We start from the raw sequence: 24045 nt of genomic DNA, 5'->3' as shown, positions 1-24045 counted from the left end.
AGGAAGGAACAGAAGAGAGGAGGCTATATTTACAAGATTAAGGGTGGGACACAGCCAGTTTAATAAGACCTTACATGTGATWMYAAAGCATCCAACAGGAAAATGTGAGTATTGCCAGGAAACAGAGACAGTGGAGCATGTATTGATACAGTGTGGACATTATTGGAGGGAAAGAGAGAGGATGAGATCTATWATGAGGGAGAAGGGGATACAGGAAATTCATTTAAAGAGTATATTGAATGAACGTCATTAGATATATTCTCAAATATTTTGTTATCTTTTTTTAATAGCAACGGAGCCGGAAGGTGGGATTTAGTTTCTCCCTGTCTCTGCCCCACACTCCAGTACAGTAGGTGGCGGTAATGCACCATAACGTTGGATGCCAACCGCCGATAAATCCCACCGAAGAAGTAGATGCTATTTCACCATTCACGCCAGGAAGAGAGACCACACAGGTTTGCTAAAACAACGTGATTTAAAAAAATAGGTAATGTACCTCTATAAAGTTTAATATCATGCTGTCAAGGGATGTAGCTATACTAACGTTCATGTTACGTATAGGAAGTAACAGCATATTACGCTTTGTAGCACGTGAAATATAACGGTATTCGGCCTGGGCCTAGTAAAAGCACCAACCTTGCTTTGTTTGCGTCTGCCGCTTTTAGTACTATAGTAACGGCTAACGGTAGTTGGCTAGCTATCTTAGCTACAGCGTTGGGTAAGGTAGCTAACGTTAGCTTACTACTCTGAAAATGTAAACTAAGATACTAGTAAATAATTGTAAGTACCTAATTAAGCTACAACTGGCTACCATTGAAAAATAAGTATAATACCTAGCTAATTTCACTAAATCTACTTTGAAACTCCTATTCAAGCTAGCTAACGCGGCTCAAACACTAATGTTAGCTAGAAACATAAACAGCTAGGTAGCTACACCATACTAAAGGGGGTTAGTATCTTTGTACCTACTTGAAATGTCATGCAAGATGTTGGTTAGCTACTATAATTTGTCATGTGATTCCTAGTAGCAGCACTAGCAGAGATCAATCAGCAGGCAAATGCTTTGCGACACATTATAGTTAAGGACATAGTCATGTAGATGTTCATTTCAAATCAAATGTATTTATATAGCCCTTCTTACATCAGCTGATATCTCAAAGTGCTGTACAGAAACCCAGCCTAAAACCCCAGACAGCAAGCAATGCAGGTGAGGAAGAACTCCCTAGAAAGGCCAAAACCTAGGAAGAGGAACCAGGCTATGAGGGGTGGCCAGTCCTCTTCTGGCTGTGCCAGGTGGAGATTATAACAGAACATGGCCAAGATGTTCAAATGTTCATAAATGACCAGCATGGACAAATAATAATAATCACAGTAGTTGTCGAGGGTGCAGCAAGTCAGCACCTCAGGAGTAAATGTCAGTTCGCTTTTCATAGCCGATCATTAAGAGTATCTCTACCGCTCCTGCMGTCTCTAGAGAGTTGAAAACAGCAGGTCTGGGACAGGTAGCACGTCCGGTGAACAGGTCAGGGTTCCATAGCCGCAGGCAGAACAGTTGAAACTGGAGCAGCAGCACGGCCAGGTGGACTGGGGACAGCAAGGAGTCATCATGTCAGGTCGTCCTGAGGCATGGTCCTCCGAGAGAGAAAGAAAGAGAGAATTAGAGAGAGAATACTTAAATTCACACAGGACACCGGATAAGACAGGAGAAGTACTCCAGATATAACAAACTGACCCTAGCCCCTCGACACATAAACTACTGCAGCATAAATACTGGAGGCTGAGACAGGAGGGCTCAGGAGACACTGTGGCCCCATCCGATGATACCCCCGGACAGGGCCAAACAGGAAGGATATAACCCCACCCACTTTGCCAAAGCACAGCACCCACACCACACACCACATTTGATGATAGTAGTTAAGGGCGGCCCAGTGTAACTTGATATATTTAATTTGCTTGGTACCTACAAGGCTAACTACCATTTACCATTTGAACGTTTATGCTAATTTGTAGACTGACTTAAAATTTAGGGCGATGGCAGACAGTGATGATGAATATGATCGCAGAAGGAGAGACAAGTTCCGTCGTGAGAGGAGCGACAACTATGACCGCTCCCGAGAGAGAGAGGACAGGCGTAGGGATGACTGGAATGACAGGTGAGGAAGAGGAAATAGACAGTGTATTCCCTCACCCCCAACATGGGAAGTGACTCTATTCGAAATGAGAGAACATTTCCAATCCATTTCATGCATGGTATTTCACATGTATCTTTTTGCTTTTTCTGTTTACTGGCGCCCATCTGCCAGGGAGTGGGACAGGGGCAGGGAGCGTCGTAGCCGGGGGGAGTATCGGGACTACGAGAGGGGTCGAAGGGAGAGGTTCTCCCCACCCAGGCACGACATGAGTCCCCAACAAAAACGCATGAGGAGAGACTGGTGAGAATCAAATTAATCTACATCACTGTCTTCAAATTTACATTTWACATTTAAGTCATTTAGCAGACGCTCTTATCCAGAGAGACTTACAAATTGGTGCATTCACCTTATGATATCCAGTGGAACAACCACTTTACAATAGTGCATCTAACTCTTTTAAGGGGTGGGGGGGGTAGAAGTATTACTTTATCCTATCCTAGGTATTCCTTAAAGAGGTGGGGTTTCAGGTGTCTCCGGAAGGTGGTGATTGACTCCGCTGACCTGGCGGAGTCAATCTAAAATGTTTGATCTAGTCCTCCCTCTGTTTTGATCAGGGATGACCATGGCGGAGATCCCTACCATGGGGGGTATGACTTGGGCTATGGTGGTGGCGGAGGCCCCAGCTACGCTCCTCCACAGCCCTGGGGCCACCCTGACCTGCACCTCATGCAGCCTCACCATGGCATCCCCATCCAGGCAAGGTGAGGAGAGTAGACTGGGCACAACCAACCTGTTCATGCAGAGATGCCGTTTAGTCATATGTGGAAAGCAGATAACCATCAAATGGCACCATGTCCCTGACTGGTGCTGTGATTGTTCCAGTGTTAATTTTGTCAACCACAACTGACAAAAAATATTTGTCTCTTGCCTATTTTTCCTGACGAAACTATGATAACGAGACTAGATGACCTGTAAAATAAATATATATATATTATAACTATTACTTTTCATTTTAGTCAATGAAAATGTGACAAGAAGAGAATTTCATATGAGACTAATGGAAACTTAATTTGACATGAATCTCCTTTTCTGTTTTGTCCAATCCTAAACATGTATGCATGCAGATTATTTAATTCAAACCTCTCATTGGCAGAATTTATATCTTTCAGTTGTMCAGTCTGATTGGGCTGGTCTGCCTGGCTCTCAAATCAGAGTTWATTTTTTGCATTTGCAGATGTTATTGCAGTTGCAGTGAAATGCTTGTYTTTCTAGCTCCAGCGGTGCAGTAATACCGAGCAATACATTTACAACAACAAAATAAAACACACATAATCCAGAAAAATTAAGAAATGTCAGAAGGAGCAACGTCAGAGACCGGAATATAAATGTATACATATAATGTACACTGAACAAATATGTAAATGCAACAATTTCAAGTATTTTACTGAGTGACAGTTCATATAAAGAAATCAGTCAATTGTAATAAATCAATTAGGCCCTAATCTATGGATTTCACGACTTGGAATACAGACATGCATCTGTTGGTCAAAGATTCCTTAAAAAAGGTAGGGTTGTGGATCAAAAAAACTATCTGGTGTGACCACTTTTTGTCTCATGCAGCGCCACACATAGCCTTCACGTAGAGTTGATCAGGCTGTTGATTGTGGAATGTTGTCCCACTCCTCTTCATTGGCTGTGCGAAGTTGCTGGATATTGGCGGGAACTGGAACACGCTTTCGATCCAAAGAATCACATACATGCTCAGTGGGTGACATGTCTTGTAAGTATGCAGGACATGGAAGAACTGGGACATGTTCAGCRTCCAGAAATTATGTACAGATCCTTGCAACATGGGACCGTGCATCATCAATCTGAAACGAGGTGGTGGTGGCGGKTGAATGGCACAAAAATGGGCCTTCAGGATCCCATCACGGTATCTTTGTCCATTCAAATTGCCATTGATAAAATCCAATTGTGTTCGTTGTCCGTAGCTTATGCTTGCCCATACCATAACCCCACCGTCACCATGGGGCACTCTGTTCACAACGTCTACCATCTGCCCAGTACAGTTGAAACTGGGATTTATCTTTGAAAAGTACACTTCTCCAGTGTGCCAATGGCCATCAAAGGTGGCTTACAACGCCTAATTTCAGTCAGGTCAAGATCCTGGTGAGGACGATGAGAACGCAGATGAGCTTCCCTGAGACGGTTTCTGACAGTTTGTGCAGATATTCTGCGGTTGTGCAAACCCACAGTTTCGTCAGCTGTCCGGGTGGCTGGTCTGACGATCCCGCAGGATGTGGAGGTCCTGTGCTGGCGTGGTTACACGTAGTCTGCGCTTGTGAGGCCGGTTGGATATACTGCCAAATTCTCTACTGACGTTGAAGGCYGAGTATGGTAAAGACATGAACATTCAATTCTCTGCCAACAGTTCTGGTGGACAGTCCTGCAGTCAGCATGTGAATTGCAGTCTCCCTCTCAACTTGAGACCTAATCTGTGGCATTGTGACACAACTGCACATTTTAGAGTGGCCTTCTATTGTCCCCAACACAAGGACCGCCTTTGTAATACTCATGTTGTTTAGCTTCTTGATATGCCACACCTGTCGGGTGGATGGATTATCTTGGCAAAGGAGAAATGCTCACTAACAGGGATGTAAACAAATTTGTGGCAAAAAATGAAAGCTTTTTTGTGCGTATGGGGACATTTCTGGGATCTTTTATTTCAGCTCATGAAACATGGGACCAACACTTTACATGTTGCGTTTTATATTGTTGTGTGTATGAAGACAGCATATGACTAGAAAAGGTGTGTACAGCAGTAGTTATCTAGGATGAGCSATGACTAGAATATACTATTCTCCCACACAGCTCCCTGGTGGTCACATCAGTCACTCCTCGATCTTTTGAACTGATGCGAAGCCAGGACACTTGATTTGTAACTAAGGTCAACTAGAAACCATGTTTACTCTCTCTTACTTCCATGTAGACTATTTTTGTTCTAAGATCATATCAGAAGTTCTATTTTCCCCATGTGCGCTGTTATTCATTCCTCTGCGTTGCTGCTCCCGCGCTGCGGCCTGCAAATGCAAATTGAATATTAGGAGTATAGTAATACTTCTGCGTTTTTGTAAAGCTGAAACTCCTTTTCAAGGAAACTACTGTTATTTACCCCCTTGAGGGTTATGATGGGGAGAAAATCTGAGCTGTATATTGTTTAACCTGGAGCCAAGGCTTTATAACCTATATGGTTAATTATGGTTGGCATTGGTTACAATCTGGCACCATCTCAATGTTTTCAGCTAAGGAATATGCGGGGATAGTATAGGCCTAGTTGGACAAGGCTATCTGAATGTGCACATGATGGAAGTTAGAGGTAGCCTATATATTCATTATTTAATATTGTGACCTGAAATGTCTGTCTAAAACTAGACTTAACGAAGGAAGATATGACTAAGACTAAAAGGTATTTTAAGACTAAATCAAAAATTGCAGGCAAAACTAACACTGGACTGTTCCACCAAATAGATTATCTTGCCCTTAGGTCAATGTTATTTCACTCTCTTTTTTTAACCCTGTCCTATGTTTTCTAGGCTAGGTAACATCCATGATATGGACCTGGGCCCACCGCCTCCAGTGATGAAGAGCTTTAAGGAGTTCCTGCTGTCCCTGGATGACTCTGTGGATGAGACTGAGGCAGTTAAGCGTTATAATGAGTACAAGATAGACTTCCGACGGCAGCAGATGCAGGACTTCTTCCTTGCTCACAAAGATGAAGAGTGGTACGTTTATCAGAGCCTTTGCTGAACTATTAGTATTAATAATCAGTGTGCTGTGAATTAGACTGGCTACACTGACGACCTCTATTTATAGAAATTGTCTCTGTCAAATAGATCTGATAGTTGAGATTGGAGCCTTTTGTTAATGGCTTGGTAAAGACAGTGTAGTTTGTGGAAGATGTTAGACCTTTATTTGACCGGGTGCGATATCAAGACGTGTGAGAGTTGAGTGTAGTTGAAAAATGGTATGGACAAATTGGTGTATCTAAAGCATCCTGCACATACATCATCATTTTCTAAATGACTTTGATCTGTTATTGATAGTGTTAAGAAAACCTAGTTTTTGGGGTAGGCTTATTATGCATACCATGCCACTTTTAGATAAGAATGGTGGGTTATTACAATGGTTGGGCACCATCATTCATGGTCAGTAAATAGCCTAGCTAATAAACAGGAAATAAAGATTTAGCTCTGAAGTGAATCTGATTGGATTGTCAGTTGTCGCAGTTGTAAATAGAATACGATTGTCTCTGGTGCTTATCACCATTTTTTTCACCGGTGTGTCCAGGGATCATACAATGTCAATGCTCTTTTTTTTWGTTTTCTTAACTTAACCAAACCTTCTTCCCTCCCACTCCTCCCCCGTCCTTCACAACAAGGTTTTTGAAGACGAGACACTGGAACTCCTCACAGGAATCGTTGTTAGACAGCTAGGGCTTGCACTGCGCACAATGCAGTTGCTCTTAGATGTACAGTACCAGGGATCCTAGCTAGACAGGCAAATAAACCACTTTGCGCGCATGGAAATATTTTTTCTTTTCTTTAGTATGTGATGCTTTTTTCCCCCCATTTTTGTTTTTGTATTTGGATCAAAGCGAATCCCGAAAATGAAATTGTGTGCACACAAACACAGTAGGGGGGTGAAGTGGAGCGCATTTTTACAGAAGAGACCCCTCTCAGTATATATGTGTGTTGTTATACTGGGAGAAGAAAAGGTAAATTTAGTCCACACCATGGCAAATTTGCCCTTCTGAACTGTACAATTCTGAACTGTTATGTTCTTTCTTTTTTTGTGTCCTTTCTGCCTTATTTTTGGTGAGTTAACCTAAAGTGTCCTGATATGTTTCACAAACAGCTATACCCACACACAAACATAACACCATGCAAACTTTGTGAAAAATCTACAGTAGCACCTCAAACCCCAGAGAGCACCTAGCATTTTCAGGGCCAGTTTCTTCATATGGCAGTCACTTGATTAGGCCTAGCTAGTAGCATTTAATTGATGGACATGCTGTTTTCCTCCCTAATAAAACATTGCAGGATTCAGGAAGGTTCAGAAAAACCAGGTGTCCTTAGTATTTATTTATGTAATGTTTGATTTACTGTTTAGGTATAGAACTGAAGTAGATAGGGCCCAGTTCAGTGCTGTAGGCCAGTTTATTTGGCCTGGATATGCATACAAGTGCTTTCTTTAACATTCCTCCATCCCTGCCCGTCTCTCTCCTGTGCCTTTTTGGGGACATTGTTGTAAACGCAGGTTCCGATCCAAGTACCACCCGGATGAGGCGGGCCAGCGGAAGGCGGAGTCCCACAGTGCCCTGCAGAACCGGCTGAATGTCTACATGTTCCTAATGGAGAACGGCTGGTTCGACACAGTCTCCCTGGACATAGAGAAGGCACAGGCTATCATGAAGGTCTTGGATGCAGGTAGAGTCGTGGAAGGGCTGAGGGAGGTGTCTCTAATGGCTTCATTCATCTCTCTGTTGGAGAGTATTTTGCTGTCAACCTTCGTTTTAATTAGTGTCAGGAGGAGTGAAGTGTTTGTATTTGTTGGTGAATATTAGTAACCTCAACAGGTTCTATATCCTAACCCAGTCCTTTCCTCTGTCCTTTAGCTGTGATAAAGATGGAGGGAGGGACAGATTATGACCTGCGCATCCTGGAGCTTCCGTCTGAGGAGGAAGAGGAAAGAGGGAGAGCTGACAGGGCGGCAGCTGGTGGTCCGGGAACTGAGCCCCACAAAAAAGAGGAGCCTAAGGATATGGACAATGACGGCAAACCCCCAGCTGACAAAGAGAAGGTATGCTGTCTCTTGTCGTAACCACTTTTTCTTTGCCCTGGCCTGCTCTACTCTTGCCCTTCAGAACAGGAATCCCTCTTGTCAGCTGGTCATTGATGTAAGCGAACTCTGCCACAGGGGGAGAATGYTGCCTGCAGCATGGAGAAAGGTGCAAACGGTGGTGGTGAGGCAGCAGAAGGAGGGAGTGAGGGAGAAGAGAAAGAGGAGGAAGGAGAAAAAGAGATGAAAAGCAAAGAGGTTGTGCCTGAGCCTAAGAAGGTTAGTGTCTAGCACCCATGTGTCTTATTCGCTCTTTCTGTCTTTAGAATGAATGTGGTGCGCTTAAAGGGGCTGAATCCTAACTTGAGATCTGTGTGAACATTTGTGAAGTCTTGTATTGATGACAATGAGAAATTTGTACAGGAGTTACACACAGATCTTAAGTTAGGATTTGGGCTTATTGACATGGATCTATTGACCCTTACCACAACCTATTTTCCTTCCCGTGTGTTAGCTGAGTAAGAAGAGGAAGAGGAAGCACAGTGGAGACAGTGAAGATGAGGCTAGTGCCTCTGAGAGTGACTCAGACTCGGACTCCAACTCCCATCATTCCTCTGATAAACCTGCCGAGAGGGAGGAGGGTGAGGAAAAGGAGGATGAGGGTGAGGAAGGGGAGGACAAGGATGAAGAGGAGGAAGAAGAGTGTGAAGGTGAGCGATGACAGGACCGAGGTGGGGTCACTGTTAAAAATATATTTGAATATTAAAATGTTTTAAGTCTCGTAATGCCTTCTCTGCACCCCACAAATTGTATAGCTGACAGAAAAAAAATCAAAGACGAGAAACCAAAGGAAAGGGAGAAGGAAGAGAAGAAACCCAAGGAGGACCAGCCCCCGAGACCCCGGCCTCTCCACAGGACCTGCTCTCTATTCATGAGGAGCATCGCCCCCACCATCTCCAAGGCAGAGATCATAGCTGTAAGTTCATTCAATCTGACTGTACAATCATACTGAACACTTGAATGGACTGTCAGAATGGACTGTCAGAATTACTCGGAATTCCTGTATGAAAAGTTACATTGATGCAAAGGACTCTGATACAGCTGTACCCACACACACAATGACCTTAGGCATCCTAGAGGAAGAAGTAACCTATTGTTTCTGCCTCAGCTGTGTCGGAGATATCCTGGGTTCATGCGAGTGTGTTTGTCTGAGCCCCAACCAGAGCGCAGGTTAGTTCCACTTCCATCTGACCATACCCACAGCCTGACCCCCTCTGCTGCTAATGGACTATAGTGGACTGTTAAAAATTGAACTTCTGTCATTCACCTCATGTTTGTATACCTTTAACCACCTCCATCCAATGTCAGGTTCTTCCGTCGCTGCTGGGTGACGTTTGACCGTAGTGTCAACATCAAGGAGACCTGCTGGAACCTCCAGAACATCAGAGTGAGTTTAACAACCTCTAATCAAGACTACAAAATTAGGTAGTTCTGGACCTGGAACCCGGTGATGAGCAAGATATTGCACTCGAGTCACACAGCTGGTTAGTGATTGGTCTGACCCTGTATGTCCCCTCTGCTACATGTAGCTGCGTGACTGTGAGCTGGCTCCGGGGGTAAACAGAGACCTGGCCCGGAGGGTCCGCAACATCAATGGTATCACTCAGCACAAACAGGTGCTACGAAACGACATCAAGCTGTCAGCCAAACTCATCCACTCCCTGGACCACAGAGGCAGGCTGTGGAGCCACAAGTCCCGTGGAGAGGCAGTGTCTGCTGTGGAGGTACACACACAGAAAGCAATTGGGTGTCTTTGCAATACATATGAGTTTCTTGTATGTTTAATATTGTATTATGTGGTATCAGGTGGCGGCTCAGAACCCCATCCTGAAGAACATCACTGACTACCTGATAGAGGAGGTGAGCGCTGAGGAGGAGGAGCTTCTGGGCAGTGTGGGTGGAGCTGACGCAGAGGAGGGCACCAAGGAGGGCTACCCAGCCGAGATCACTGTGGAAAGGGACGACAAGCTGGTCAAGGTCCGTCCATCTGTCTTGGCTCACACTGATACACAGCTGCTTTACACGCTCTTTGTAGGCAGTGAACTGTGTGGGTTTTGTCTGACGCTAAAGTACAGGTAGTRAAATTAAGAAGAGAAAAGTAAATTATCTAATGGTGACTTGATTTCCTTAATCTCTTCCCAGGTGTTGGACCGTCTTCTCTTGTACCTGCGTATTGTCCATTCCATCGACTACTACAACAACTGCGAGTACCCCAGCGAGGATGAGATGCCCAACCGTTGTGGCATGATCCATGTCCGTGGGCCCATCCCTCCCAATCGCATCGCACACGGGGAAGGTGAGTACCACACTACTGTATATTCAACACTGGCTGGGCATCATACACTGACACACTATTGACTGACTGTCTCCCCCTGTCATGCACCCAGTGTTGGAGTGGCAGAAGACATTTGAGGAGAGGCTGAGCCCCCTGTTCAGTGTGAAGGAGAAGCTATCGGAGGAGGAGGCAGGAAAAATGGGCCGGAAGGACCCGGAGCAGGAGGTGGAGAAGTTTGTGTTGGCCAACACCCAGGAGCTGGGCAAGGACAAGTGGCTCTGCCCCCTCAGTGGCAAGAAGTTCAAGGTGCATCTGTATTTGTGTGTCTGTGTTAGGGTGGAAGTAAATTGGTAAAATGGGAAATATTGCATACCCAAAGAGCATTGAGCATGTACTGGTCTTTATCGCCTTGCCAAGGTGTGGTGCAGATTAAAATGTGAATGAATTTGTTCCTTCTGCCTGGCCAGGGCCCAGAGTTTGTGCGCAAGCACATCCTGAACAAACACGGGGACAAGATTGAGGAGGTGAAAAGGGAGGTGGTGTTTTTCAACAACTTTCTCATGGATGCCAAGCGACCTTCCCTCCCAGAGATGAAGCCCCCTCCTCCGCTCGGCCCAGGACAAGGTGAGGGACACGTTGCACATACAAATAGAATCAGTAGACCTGACACGATTCCCTGTTCTCTCTGACAATCATATCTGTTCTACACCATCCAGTTTTATTTTAACGTTCTGTAACATTACATCTTCCTGAACAGGCCCCTAATGCTTCTAGAATAGTTTAGGTGTAGGTGATGCTGTATCATTGAATCCTTTTTGTCTATATTATTATTCCACTGACTTTGTCTCTCTCCATCTTTCTGTAGGAGTTCTCTCTCAAGGCATGCCCTTCCCTCCCCAAGGCCTCATGGGCTTCGGGCCCGGTCAGCCTCGTCCTCCTGTCATGGGTTACGGAGGTGAGCGTCTACCTCCCCACCTGTTATATTACCAATCACATTGATTCATTAAGTCCCTTTTACACAATGGTGGAAAAAGTACCCAATTGTCATACTTGAGTAAAAGTATAGATACCTTTTAATAGAAAGTTACTCAAGTAAAAGTGGAAGTCACCCGTTAAAATACTACTTGACTAAAAGTATTAGGTTTTAAACATAAGTATCAAAAGTAAAAGTATAAATCATTTCATATTCTTTATATTAAGCAAAGCAGACAGCACCATTTTCTTAAAATTTACGGATAGCCAGGGGCACACTCACACACACTGACATAATTTATAAAAGATACTTTTGTGTTTAGTAAGTCTGCCAGATCAGAGGCAGTAGGGATGACCAGGGATGTTCTCATGATAAGTGCTTGATTTGGACCATTTTCCTGTCCTGCTAAGGATTCAAAATATAACGACTACTTTTGGGTGTCAAGGAAAATCCTTGGAATAAAAAGTCATTAAATTTCTTTAGGAATGTAGTGAAGTAAAAGTTGCCCAAAATATAAATAGTAAAGTACACACCCCAAAAAACTACTTTAGTACTTTAAAGTATTTTTACTTAAGTACCTTACACCACTGTTTTTACATTAGCACTTGTCCTGACATTTTGTTCAAAGGCAGTTTACAACTATGTAATTCATTTGGTTGCAGCTCTCAGGTGTTCTGACATGACACTACCTTTCTCTTCAAGGTGGACCTCCTTACCCACCAAACCAGTACGGAGGCGGCCGGGGTAACTATGACAACTTTCGTGGACAGGCTGGTGGCTACCCTGGTAAACCCCGCAACAACAGGTGAGACCTTGGTCAGTTATGGACAAACATACCACCACTAGCTTCTCCTTTTCTGCTAATGACTTATTTGCATTTAGAAACCTCTGTAAATTTTTCTCTGTCCATTTCTATACTGTTCCTCTCCACTCTGCATCCTGGCTGTTTCCTTCAGAATGTCCCGGGGAGATCCACGCAACATCATTGAATACCGTGACCTCGATGCACCTGATGACATCGACTTCTTCTAGACTATTAATTTTATTATTTATTTTGTTTTTAATCATTGTGTAATTTCCCTGTCTCATCCCCTTATGTAAAGTAATGATTCATTAGCATTTCTTTTTTATGTCTGCAGAGCAAAGGCTCGGTGCAATTGGAACACACTTGAATTGTAAGAAATGTTCTCAATAAAAACTAATTTGACATTAGCACAATTTTTTACAAATATATATATTTTTTATATGGGTGTATTAGATCAGGAATACAGCAAACCACATATTTGGCATGCAAAAATACACAAACGTGACAATCAAATAGAAAACAGGACTTGCTTAATTCAAGCCAATCCTGTTAAGGTTATATTTTGAATCATAAAGCCTAGAAATGTTTAGCTTTATTAGTTGGGTGCTGGTCTGGCTTTGCAGATGAATGTATAGGCAACGGTGCAGTGGTTGTCATTGAGTTTCCCCGATGTGGTGATATGGGCACAGTCCTCTGTGCCCCCTATAGAATGCCCTGTCCAGTTATCAGGTTGGCCTGGCATCCATTTACTGCAAACACACAGTGAAGATACAGTAATTGTACTATTCAAGCACCCGACATACAATGAGAGCGGAAATTGTCCGACTCATGATTTGATTGTACTTGCCTCTGGTCCATGATGTAAGGACTCCCGTTGACCCACTCCCACTCTCCAGTCCTCTCATCTGACAGGCCAAGCCAAAAGATGCGACCAACACTCATTCTGTTTACAAAGACCTGTTACAGCGGGAATGAGTGTGTCAGGACAGGGTCTTCTAAAGCAATGTCTAATTGCATTTAATGAGCAGCAGAGGGCAGTGTAAAGTCCTCAGAGACCCGAATTAAGCCAGTTCTGTATCTTCAGCGTCCATACTGAAACACTTTGGAAATGAACTAAATGCAACGAACAAAGAAGTTCTAAGAACGGATATAGGTGTGTGTAACTGTGACGCACCCACTCTTCTTCGTCAGTTAGGATGAGCAGTGTGGCATCCATAGACCTACAGGAGTCTCGGGCTGTGTACCATGAAGCCCGGTAAGCCGAGAAGAAGTAGCAGCTGGAGTTGTGAAGATTCCAGCCATCAGGACAGCCCACTTTAACAGGTAGGAGAGATACGGATGTATACACTAACACTATATACAGTTAATTTGAAGAGTGTGACACATGAAGTTGACTATTATATAATACTGAGATTGAATAGGACCAATCTAGGGGCCGGGGTTAAGAGCGTGTCAGAGATCAAATCATAGTCATGATGACCATATTTTAATCTAAATGTATCCCAAGCACTGCAGCTGAAAAATCTGATACACTAATGTCCATTATAACCATTAATAAGAAATGTAATATGGACCAACCTTTCTTCGGTAGTTTTGATGAGTGAAAGGACACACGTTCTGTCATATTTAATACTGATCTCTTCAAATCAGATAACTTCATCTCCAGACTACCAACTGCAGAAAATGGACGTGATGATAACACAAACATTGTCATATTCTGTCTAGCCGATTAAACTCAACTCCACCATTTATGATGTAGCGTTAGTTGTACGGCGACTAGTGTGGGCGGACTTGAGGTCCGACGTTAAATACATATACGTTTATATAAAAACTACTGATTTCAACACCTAAAGAATAGCCGGCAATTACACATATCTATGTAATTGCGTGCTATTATTTGGGTCCTGTCGTCAATAGTTTCGGATAAAAACGTAATTTTATGTGACGTCGCGCTCCAGTCTACCCACAATAGGTCCGCTCAATTCCATCATAAATCGTTGTGTTTAGTCGGCTACCTTCTGTCCTGAACCATTGCATCGTAGCCATGGACTTGAACTGTTGTGTTGTTTCATGTTATACATTTGTGTTATATATATTTTTTTCTCATTTCACTCATGCTCCTGTAGCTATTGTTTTTAACTGCATAACAAGTTATGCTATCGGATTCATAGTGATGATGTGTTCTATATCGTTTAATCTAATCTATTCTGAATCCTAAACACTGTAACTGACAAGTAGGCTGAAAAAAAAGATACAACAATGTCCAAGATAACCAATAATCAATAAAGATTTGAATATGGACCAACCTTTCTCATGTAGTTTTGATAAGTGAAGGGACACAGATTCAGTCAGATTTGACACGGATCTCTCCAAATCAGATAACTTTCTGTCCACACTGCCAACTAAAGAAAATTCCCATGGTGGTAAACAGGTTAATAAAACAGGAAATGCTGATATAGATAGACTATATATGGGTAATAAAAGGAAAATTTGTAAGAGCTCATATCCGGGTTTGGGATATGCGCTGTTGGCTGGTCGTCATTGAACTTGCGTAGGCTTAAACACTGGTATACACTGATTTATAAGGCCATATTGGGTAAAATGCCATTTTATCTCTGTTCTTTTTTAGTCAGGTCGGTAAATAAATATAAATTCCGGTCCCATTCTCATTTACTTCTAACAGTACCAAAAATGAGAACAGGTCATGGTAGAAATAGTTTTAGTTACTTAGCTCCGTGGTCCTGGAATTCTCTCCTGAACATTTGAAAATMTTATGATCTAGTTTCCTTGGTGGAGTTTAAACACTTGATCGATGTATATTTCATAGAAGAGTGTAATTGTCTTTAGGACAGCTGTTTTTAGTCAAGGCTTTCGTGTTTTTTTAACGTAAAATGTTTTTGTTGTACTGTATGTGTGTTTATAGTTTTGTTTAATGTTGTGTTAGTGTATGTAAGTTGTTTTGTCTAAAACGTTGTTCTCCCTGCTGCTATTGGACCAGGTCTCTCTTGGAAAAGAGATGTTATCTCATTGAGAAAAACCGGTATAAATAAAGGTAAAATAATATATCCTTTATTTTTTGAGGAATCATGTACAGTACTCACACCGACTGGGCATCAGGATGAGCAGAGACAAGGAGAGAGTGAGGGTAACAGACAGTGCTGCACACATGTACCACTGGGACCGGCTAGCAGACAGCAGATGAACGTACCCATGAGAGGATTCTGGAAACACATACGATACATGAACTTTCATTTTGCCCTGGCCCATACATGGTGATGTTGTTGTTATATCTCCTGTCCCCTTTCTTGGCAATCCTGGAGTCACAAGGTTTCTATTCAATACAGAGTATACAGTAAATTTCCATACCTGGTCTCCACCATGCTTTATCTTCATTTTCATCCATAGCGAATAGCTCCTGGAGCAATTATTTTGTGTATGTCATTGATTGCTGCAACTGTTAGAGATTGGTTCAATGTTTGAGTAGTCCTTATGTATTCTGTGAACTGAGGGGGGGGGGGGGGTTGAAGTTTCAATTCCCTTATCATATTTCCTACGAAAATAATCGCTGACACAGGTCACTTGCACAGTATGTTAGAGTCAGCAGGGGGTCATTATAGTCCTGTCCCACTGGGCACAGACGTCAGTTCAACGTCTAGTTTTGATTTACATTTGGTTGAGTTGTCAACCAACGTGAAATCAACCAAATTATTACTTTAGTGAAAGTCAATCAGTAAAATACTACTTGAGTACAAGTCTAAAAGTATTTGGTTTTAAATGTAAAAAAGTATATGTAAAAGTATTAATCATTTCAAATTACTTATATTAGGCAATCCAAACGGCACAATTTTCATGTTTAAAAAAAATAAAATACGGATAGTCAAGGGCACACTCCAACACTCAGACATAATTTACAAATGAAGCATTTGTGTTTAGTGAGTCCGTCATATCAGAGGCAGTGACCAGGGATGTTCTCTTGATAAGTGTGAATTGGACCATTTCCCTGTCCCGTTAAGCATTCAAAAAGTACTTTTGTGTGTCAGGGAAAATGCATGGAGTAAAAAGTACATTTGTTTTTTTTATTTTGGAATGTAGTGGAATACAAGTAAAAGTAGTCAAAAATATAAATACTAAGGTACAGATACCACAAAATACTACTTACTGTAAGTACACCACAGGTTAAAAGTTGGGTGGAAAAAAGACAATGCCCTTATGAGGACTTTTTTGCAAATCCAATCAGTTTTTCCACGTTGATAGTTTTTCTGGGTTGAAATTATATGGAAACAACATTGATTCAACCAGTTTTTGCAGAGTGGGGTGTTTCCTGCCTTCATTTTTGTTGAATTTAAAGCTATTAGTTTCAATTCTGTTTTCTTACAATTAGAGACTTGTTTGGCAATGTCTTACTGAAACATTGCTATGCATGACAAAACAATCATATTTTTAGGAAGCAACATATGTTGACACAGCTACACAGAGCTCTTGTATGCTGCATCATAGTATATTGTAAGTCAGATGGAACTTGGATTAGAAGCACTCTTGGGGATTTTTGTTGTTGTAATTAACCGACATACAGTACCATTGCTCGTGTTTCTTGGCCCAAGCAAGTCTTTTCTTATTATTGGTGACCTTTAGTAGTGGTTTCTTTGCGGCAATTCGACCATGAAGGCTTGATTCACGCATTCTCCTCTGAACAGTTGATGATGAGATGTGTCTGTTACTTGAACTCTGTGAAGCATTTATTTGGGCTGCAATCTCAGGTGCAGTTAACTCTAATGAACTTATCCTCTGCAGCAGAGGTAACTCTGGGTCTTCTTTTCCTGTGGCGGTCCTCCTGAGAGCCAGTTTCATCAAAGCGCTTGATGGTTTTTGCAACTACACATTTCCTGGATTGACTGACCTTCATGTCTTAAAGTTATGATGGACTTTCCTTTCTCTTTGCTTATTTGTGCTTTTCTTGCCATAATATGGGCTTGGTCTTTTAACAAATAGGGCTATCTTCTGTATACCACCCCTACCTTGTCACAACACAACTGATTGACTCAAACGCATTAAGAAGGAAGGGAATTCCACAAATGAACTTTTAACAAGACACACCTGTTAATTGAAATGCATTCCAGGTGACTACCTCATGAAGCTGGTTGAGAGAATGCCAAGCATGTGCAAAGCTGTTATCAAGGCAAAGGGTGGATACTTTGAAGAATCTCAAATATAACATATATTTTGATTTGTTTAACACTTTTTTGCTATCTACATAATTCCATACAGTCAGGTCCATCAATATTTGGACATTGACCAAGTTATTATTACTTTAACTGTCTACCACAACATATTGGAGTTGCTGTGAGCTGAATGTGCAGACTTACATTCACAGATTTACATCCAAATCAGGTGAACGGTGTAGGAATTACAGCYCTTTTATATGTGCCTCCCACCCCCCCAAAAGTAATTGGACAATTGGCTGCTCAGCTTTTCCATGACCAGGTGTGTGTTATTCCCTCATTAGTTCATTTAAGTGTCACATATCAGTTTGCAAACAATGTAAAAAAAATATATAAAATCATTGAGTTAATAAAGCCGCATACCAACATAGTCTCTTTTTTGCTTTTGTGAGTAAGGCAGCTCCAAAATGCAGGTGTTTCAGTCTAGCTCAGTGCTTTCTGTGGGGGTGGGGCAGCCAGTGGAAAATACGGAGCGTAAGGTTTGGTAATGATCTCTAGTTGCGCTGTGATTGGTTCAGTGTTCTGTTACTCATGAGGACACTACGTCACTGCCATATCTAAGGGTAGAGGTCGAAAAATGCAAGTCCCTTGGGTGCTGCCATAGAGTTACATTAGAAGTGCCCTCCAAGAAGGCTCAAGGTCATTGGCCACAGATAAAATGACGTCAAATCTACGGTATCTTTGATTGGACTGATCATGTTAACATCATACTTTCAAAATCTTAGCTAGCAGTCATCATCATGAATCAAGTCGACAATCTACTGGCAAATCCTTTTTAATCCTTGTCATATGAAGATAAATAATTAAGATAAATTATAGATAAAACGTATCGGTGCTCATCGGCCATTGGAAATAAACATTACACAACAAGTTGCAAATTGCAAGCTCAACAATGAGTGGATTGGAAGGAATCATTGGCTAACTGTAAGCATTGCAAAGCAATCACTAACATGCTATTCAATGGAGTGAGTGTGTGGTCCCAAATCTTTGTTTAAGGGTCTCTTTTCCAAGCTTAAAAATATTTAACATTGGCCATGCTGTCAATCCAGCATGATTTCTGCCTCGCTCAAAACAACTGTTAACTCCGAACTGGGAAATCTGACTTCAGTGYGTTCAAGACAACTGGGAACTCGGGGAAAAAATGAGCTCGACTGGGAAAATATGTTTTGAATGGTCATCCAACTCGGAATTGTAAGTCGGGAACTCAGGCCTCTTACTAGAGCTACGACCTGAAGATCACTGAGGTTATCATGATTCGACTTTGTTTTTTTCAGAGTTCCCAGTTGTCTTGAAAGCACCATACATCCAGATAATGCCAGACTTTGATGACAAGGTTTGATGAAAAATTTGCCCACGAAAGATCGCCGCGCCACCTTCCTGTTCAAGTGAGCACAGCACAACAAGGTGAGTCCAAAAATGTATTGTATGCTGCTGCATAAATGATGTAATATGCCAGGGAGATATGTATACTGTAGCTAAGAAAGTAATACTAAGTGTGTGTTGTGTTCTAAGCTGTTAGTAGCCCATGTGTCTCACCCTAATAATTTGGTCTATTTTCCACTCTTAATTTTGCCCACTGTTCTGACTTGTTGGTGCACATGTAGCCTATAACCTGTTTTAAAGAAATGTAATAATTAAATATTGTAAGAGCTTTCATTGTCTGCTTATATGTCCCTTTTATTTATCCTATGGTTCTGACTTGGTGTACAGGGAGAACACTGTAAGAACAGCCCATGTTCTGATTTCTGTTGCTGTACATTTCAAAAGTGCTGAACAAATAGTGATATTGACTACGTCCGTCCTAGCTCGGTCATTAATGTCTTAATCGAAATGATGGATTGCCTCTTCCGCTTTTCGTCCCCTTATGCCATAGTTGTGTACATCTCAATTGTCAGTAGAAACCACGTTTGTTTAAGCAAGTCAGCCATATCAGTTAAGTTTCCTTAAAATGCAGTAAATGAGGCTGAAGGAACTGTTTCGCTGCCAGACAAGGCTCCGCTGATAGCCAGGTGTAGCAGTGGTAAGGTGTTGGGACTGCTGTTGGGACAGCTTTATTTAGGCCCTAACAGTTTGTGGGCACCGTTTGTCACCGTTATAGTGCAATTCATGTATTGTTTAGTGTTGTGTTGTGTAGGGGCTTTGCTGGCATGCATCCCACATTATAATTTGTTTGCCCCACCAAGATTTACATGCTAAAATCACTACTGGTAGCCGTACACACCAACAACCGTAGTTTTATATAATAACATAAGAATGATATCTACGATATATACAAGTCTATACGAAATGAAGCCGTACATTAAGAAATTTGCCAAACAACCAGTTACATGAGGGAAAACCAATGAATAAATCATTCTGGCACGGCGGCCATGGCCATAAAAGTTGTAGCTTAGCATTTTGAAGAGTTGCAGCCTCCTCGATGCTGTGTTGAACCTCATGAGAAGTTTCGGATTCCATTCTCCTTCCTGGTAAAATGTACTTGTCAGGTCCATCACAAATGCCAGCTGGATAAGATGGGCTTTTTGTTAATGTAACATGCTCTGTGTTCAGAGTTTGTGTTCACTGAATACGTTCTTCAGGGTGGAGAACGAATTATCTCACATTGCTGTAGATGCCCCAAAAATGTTATTCATGTTTCAGTGCCAACAGCACAGTCGGCATTGCTGACAAAGGCCCTCCTTATCGTTGAAGAACACTGAGTGGGATCCATGTGTTGTTGCTGTCTGTGGTTGCGATTTCACTTTTCAAGAATGTGGTGAGCCACAATGAACTCTGCTTCCACTGGTTCAGTTTTGGTTAGATTCAACAGATGGTCAGGTGCTAGTGGCTAGAGTAATGGAGGTGCAGGTGCTTGTTGTGATGTTACCCTCGTGCTGCTGGTGCTAGGCCCTGGCTCTTCTCAATATTGTTGGTCAGCAGGTGGTGTGGGGGATGGGTGTTTATTATATTTGCTGCTAGGCTCCTTACACACACACTTCTGCTTTTTGTTCGTTATTATTTAATCCCAATGATATGTACTCTCTTAGCACCCCTGGGGTGTGTGTGTGTACGTGTGCACACACATGGGTGCCACCTTACTCATCAATATATGTTAACAAATGCTGTATTTTTTTATTCCGTACAGACTAATTACCATATTAAGTATGTCGTTTGCATAAAATAGTATAACATGTTGTATTCTAATTTCATAAATTGTTACAAACTCTCAGTTTTGAATAAAACATGAAGATTTGTAAATAGTATGACCACCCTACCTTCAATTACTGGTCTTAAATGACTGTAATTATGTATTCTGTKATTTGTATGCCTCATTTGCATTATATAGCATTTTATGTTACTTTATTTGAATCATCATAACAATATGACCACCCTATCCTGAGATATTGGACAAAACATGTTGAGTAAAAAAATCCAAACAGGTGATTTGGTGCTATTATTGACTAGTTTTAAAAAATTTATTTTATTTGAACTTTATTTAACTAGGCAAGTCAGTTTAAGAACAAATTCTTATTTACAATGACGGCCTACCCCGGCCAAACCCTAAACCCGGACGACGCTGGGCCAATTGGTGCCACCATATGGGACTCCCAAACACGGCCGGTTGTGATACAGCCTGAAATCGAACCAGGGTCTGTTGTGACGCCTCTAACACTGAGATGCAGTGCCTTAGACTGCTGTGCCACTCGGGAGCCGACTCGTGATTAACACTGACCTCTCCACAACCTTTTCCATTCATTTAAAAATAAGTTATCTCAGCAATGGTAACTCCAATCCTCATGAAATAGTGTTTTGTGTTACTGCAAAGCTTCCTTATAACTTGTAATATAAAGTATAACACCAGAACGAAAGTTTAATTTTGTTCCCTAACACCCTACCACATGCAGTAGGCTATGTAATGTAGGCCAATTTAGACTAGGCTAAATATTGAGTATTTATAATATTTAGACGACAGTAGATAGCTGTTAGGAAAATAGATGTTTACATAGAGATATCAGTAATTTTATATAAATAATATGCTTACTACAGTTGTTTTCAGTAATATGAGGTTTTATTACAATCGAAAACGCGTTATTATGGTCCAATAACAATAAAATGTCCCTCACGCCCACCGGTGAAATTATTATGCAGCGATGGTGGAGAAGAAAATAGCAGGTAATGTTTGGTGGTGTTTGTATTCTTAAACTGATTGATCTACTCTGCTGTTGGTGATCAATTAAAATGAAAAAATTACTCGCAGCATGTCCGTACGCTACACTAGTGAGATCCCATTAGCACACTCTCCAACTAGATATCACAATGAAAATAAACGGCATGTTGCTCATCCTCCGCGCGCATCTCAAGATCAGTAACGTTAGTAACGGTCCGGGCCAAATTCAAAACCCACCATTGTAATTTACAATACTTGATATATTTATTGTACAGTGTCCTCTTAATTGATTACAACAATTCATACTAAATACGTTATTTTTGCAAATTCATATTTTGTTTCCTATCACATCCTTTCTTTTTTACAGTGCGATCCCAGGACCCAGGCCAGCGGCGCGTTTTGGACTGCGCTACGCGCCAGCGACGCTTAACCAGACAGCTAGAGGCACTTGAAAAGGACAATTTCCAGGATGATCCTCATGCCAGCCTACCCCAGCTGGCCAAGAGGCTCCCTCAGTTTGATGACAGCAATGAGTCTGGTAAAGCAAACATAATCAGATCAGAGATATAATATTACTAATATTCCAAGACGTCTTGCAATGACTGCTCTGTCAATTCATGACTTACTCCACTCATATCTTCAGGCAAGAAGAGGAAGAAGACAAGAGGAGATCATTTCAAATTGAGATTTCGGAAGAACTTCCAGGCTGTACTGGAGGAAGAGGTGAGGTCCATAAGTCAGCCCCCTCTGCAGCTATGCTTTCCTCCCCTCACTTCAATCATCTGCTCCTTCTCTTTACAATCCTTCTCAGTTTCATTCCCTCTCCCACCTGCTCCCTGTAGGAACTAAGTGGGAATGAGGGACCTAACTACCTGACTGCTTGTGCCGAGCCCTCCAAACTGCCGCAGCGCCACTTCTGTGCCGTGTGTGGCTTCCCGTCTCCCTACACCTGCATTTCCTGTGGGGCACGCTACTGCTGTGTCCGCTGCCTGGGCACACATCATGAAACCAGGTAAAACCACTGGCACTGCAGAGGGCTCTTCTCTTTTGGTTTAGTGTTGTTAGTGCTATGATGGGTAGAACTTATGAGAGTTTTTCCACTCTTAATTTAGCACCATTTTCCATGACTACTCTCTCCCTCCTTCTCTCACAGGTGTCTGAAGTGGACTGTGTGATGCTCTCAGCTGGTACGTGTGAATGGCTGCCTCATTTTATTGCTTGATCATCAACTGAAGGACAGGTTTCTTTTTTGTGCAGCATCAGAGTATCTGAATGAGCTGTATGACTCCCGTCCAGTGAGTCTGAATGAGTTGTTTGACTCCCAGTCAGTCTGAATGAGCTATATGACTCCCGTCCGTCTGAAAGAGCTATATCACTCTCGTCCAGTCAGTCTGAATGAGCCATATGACACCCATCCAGTCAGTCTGAATGAGCTGTATGACTCCCTTCCGTAGGCTGAATGGGGACTGTGCTGTTGCTGTCGCAACAGGCATGTGGTGATCTGATGGGAGCCCCTGCATGAGATAGCGATAACGCAGAAAGTGAATGGTGTTCGCTCCATAGTGTGCGTCTGCGCTTCAGCCTAGGCCTGAATTTGACAATCATATACTGAACAAAAATCAAAACGCAACATGCCATAATTTCAACCATTTTACTGAGTTAAAGTTCATAAAAGGAAATCAGTCAATTGAAATCAAGTAATTAGGCCCTAATCTATGGATTTTACATAACTGTGCTGGGCACAGCCATGGGTGGGCCTGGGAGGACGTAGGCCCATCCACTTGGGAGCCAGGCCCTGCCAATCAGAATGAGTTTTTCCTCACAAAAGGGCATTATTACAGACAGAAATACTCCTCAGTTTCATCAGCTGTCCGGGTGGCTGGTCTCAGATGATCCTGCAGTTGAAGAAGCCGGATGTGAAGGTCCTGGACTGGCGTGGTTACACGCGGTCTGCGGTTTTGAGGCCGGTTGGACATACTGCCAAATTCTCTAAAATTACATTGGAGGCGGCTTATAGTAGTGAAATTAACATTCCGTTCTCTGGCAACAGCTCTGGTGGACATTCCTGCAGTCAGCATGCCAATTGCATGCTCCCTCAAAACGTGTGGCATTGTGTTGTGTTTTATAGAGTGGCCTTTTATTATCCCCAGCACAAAGTGCACCTGTGTAGTGATCATGCTGTTTAATCAGCTTCTTGATATGCCACACCTGTCAGGTGGGTGGATTATCTTGGCAAAGGAGAAATGCTCACTAACAGGGATGTAAACAAATTTGTGCACAAAATTAGAGCAAAATAATATTCATGTGCGTATGGCAAGTTTCGGGGATATTTTATTTCAGCTCATGAAACATCACACCAACACTTTACATGTTGCATTTATATTTTTGTTCAGTATAGATTCAAATCTGGATTTTATTAACAGGGCACCTTTGACGCCTCAGTGCGATTTTTGGATTTATCAACAACAACAAAAAATACCTTGTATGAGTGATATTTGTCTAAAAGCAAAAAAAGGACACTAATTATTAAAACCTTAAACCAGCACTTGGGCCATGAATATTTTTTTTTATAGAAATACGATATATTTACAAACAC

General features: G+C 42.1%; 3 protein-coding genes across 10 annotated transcripts; 2 read left to right on the top strand and 1 right to left on the bottom strand.

Annotated features, from left to right (window-relative positions):
• The first annotated feature begins 378 nt into the window (after window positions 1-378).
• On the top strand, window positions 379-12496 carry LOC111980413 (serrate RNA effector molecule homolog). Of its 6 annotated transcripts, none has more exons than XM_024011143.2 (20): window positions 379-487; window positions 2028-2153; window positions 2304-2432; window positions 2747-2893; window positions 5726-5914; window positions 7449-7618; window positions 7807-7991; window positions 8109-8249; window positions 8485-8680; window positions 8786-8946; window positions 9139-9200; window positions 9339-9417; window positions 9560-9754; window positions 9837-10007; window positions 10173-10326; window positions 10418-10611; window positions 10773-10929; window positions 11171-11260; window positions 11981-12083; window positions 12235-12496. In XM_024011143.2, the coding sequence occupies exons 2-20, from the start codon at window positions 2032-2034 to the stop codon at window positions 12308-12310; spliced, it is 2721 nt and encodes a 906-aa protein (XP_023866911.1). In that variant the 5' UTR covers window positions 379-487; window positions 2028-2031; the 3' UTR covers window positions 12311-12496. The 6 variants fall into 6 exon arrangements, with proteins under 6 accessions (XP_023866911.1, XP_023866908.1, XP_070305536.1 ...); XM_024011140.2 differs by having other exon boundaries at window positions 12161-12496; XM_070449435.1 differs by having other exon boundaries at window positions 2028-2154; window positions 2290-2432.
• On the bottom strand, window positions 12315-15559 carry LOC111980415 (asialoglycoprotein receptor 1). 2 transcript variants are annotated; one of them, XM_024011144.2, is made up of 7 exons: window positions 15450-15559; window positions 15185-15304; window positions 14390-14485; window positions 13662-13757; window positions 13258-13397; window positions 12931-13040; window positions 12315-12832 (listed from the first exon to the last, which is right to left on the bottom strand). In XM_024011144.2, the coding sequence occupies exons 1-7, from the start codon at window positions 15484-15486 to the stop codon at window positions 12679-12681; spliced, it is 753 nt and encodes a 250-aa protein (XP_023866912.1). In that variant the 5' UTR covers window positions 15487-15559; the 3' UTR covers window positions 12315-12678. The 2 variants fall into 2 exon arrangements, with proteins under 2 accessions (XP_023866912.1, XP_023866913.1); XM_024011145.2 differs by lacking the exon at window positions 13662-13757.
• znhit1 (zinc finger, HIT-type containing 1) lies at window positions 13328-23992 on the top strand. Of its 2 annotated transcripts, XM_070449437.1 has the most exons (6): window positions 13328-13406; window positions 18577-18706; window positions 21817-21987; window positions 22093-22172; window positions 22292-22461; window positions 22603-23992. In XM_070449437.1, exons 2-6 carry the CDS (start codon window positions 18628-18630, stop codon window positions 22622-22624), a joined length of 522 nt encoding a protein of 173 aa, XP_070305538.1. In that variant the 5' UTR covers window positions 13328-13406; window positions 18577-18627; the 3' UTR covers window positions 22625-23992. The 2 variants fall into 2 exon arrangements, with proteins under 2 accessions (XP_070305538.1, XP_023868584.1); XM_024012816.2 differs by lacking the exons at window positions 13328-13406; window positions 18577-18706 and adding an exon at window positions 21410-21454.
• The last annotated feature ends 53 nt before the right edge of the window (window positions 23993-24045 follow it).

Source organism: Salvelinus sp. IW2-2015, linkage group LG20, assembly GCF_002910315.2.
Source record: "Salvelinus sp. IW2-2015 linkage group LG20, ASM291031v2, whole genome shotgun sequence".
NCBI lineage: Eukaryota > Metazoa > Chordata > Actinopteri > Salmoniformes > Salmonidae > Salvelinus > Salvelinus sp. IW2-2015.
Note: the sequence above shows the minus strand (reverse complement) of the source record. Positions and strands in the feature narration are given on the sequence as shown.

Excerpts from the sequence above, each read along its gene's own strand:
- LOC111980415 (XM_024011144.2), bottom strand. The coding sequence starts at position 15,486 with ATGGATGAAAATGAAGATAAAGCATGGTGGAGACCAG. Across the intron at positions 13,758-14,389 it reads ATCAAAACTACATGAGAAAG|TTGGTAGTCTGGAGATGAAG; the intron begins GTTGGTCCATAT and ends CATTTTCTGCAG. Across the intron at positions 13,041-13,257 it reads TAACTGACGAAGAAGAGTGG|GTCTTTGTAAACAGAATGAG; the intron begins GTGCGTCACAGT and ends CCGCTGTAACAG.
- znhit1 (XM_070449437.1), top strand. The coding sequence starts at position 18,628 with ATGACAAGGTTTGATGAAAAATTTGCCCACGAAAGATCGCCGCGCCAC. Across the intron at positions 18,707-21,816 it reads AGTGAGCACAGCACAACAAG|TGCGATCCCAGGACCCAGGC; the intron begins GTGAGTCCAAAA and ends TCTTTTTTACAG. Across the intron at positions 22,173-22,291 it reads AGGCTGTACTGGAGGAAGAG|GAACTAAGTGGGAATGAGGG; the intron begins GTGAGGTCCATA and ends TGCTCCCTGTAG.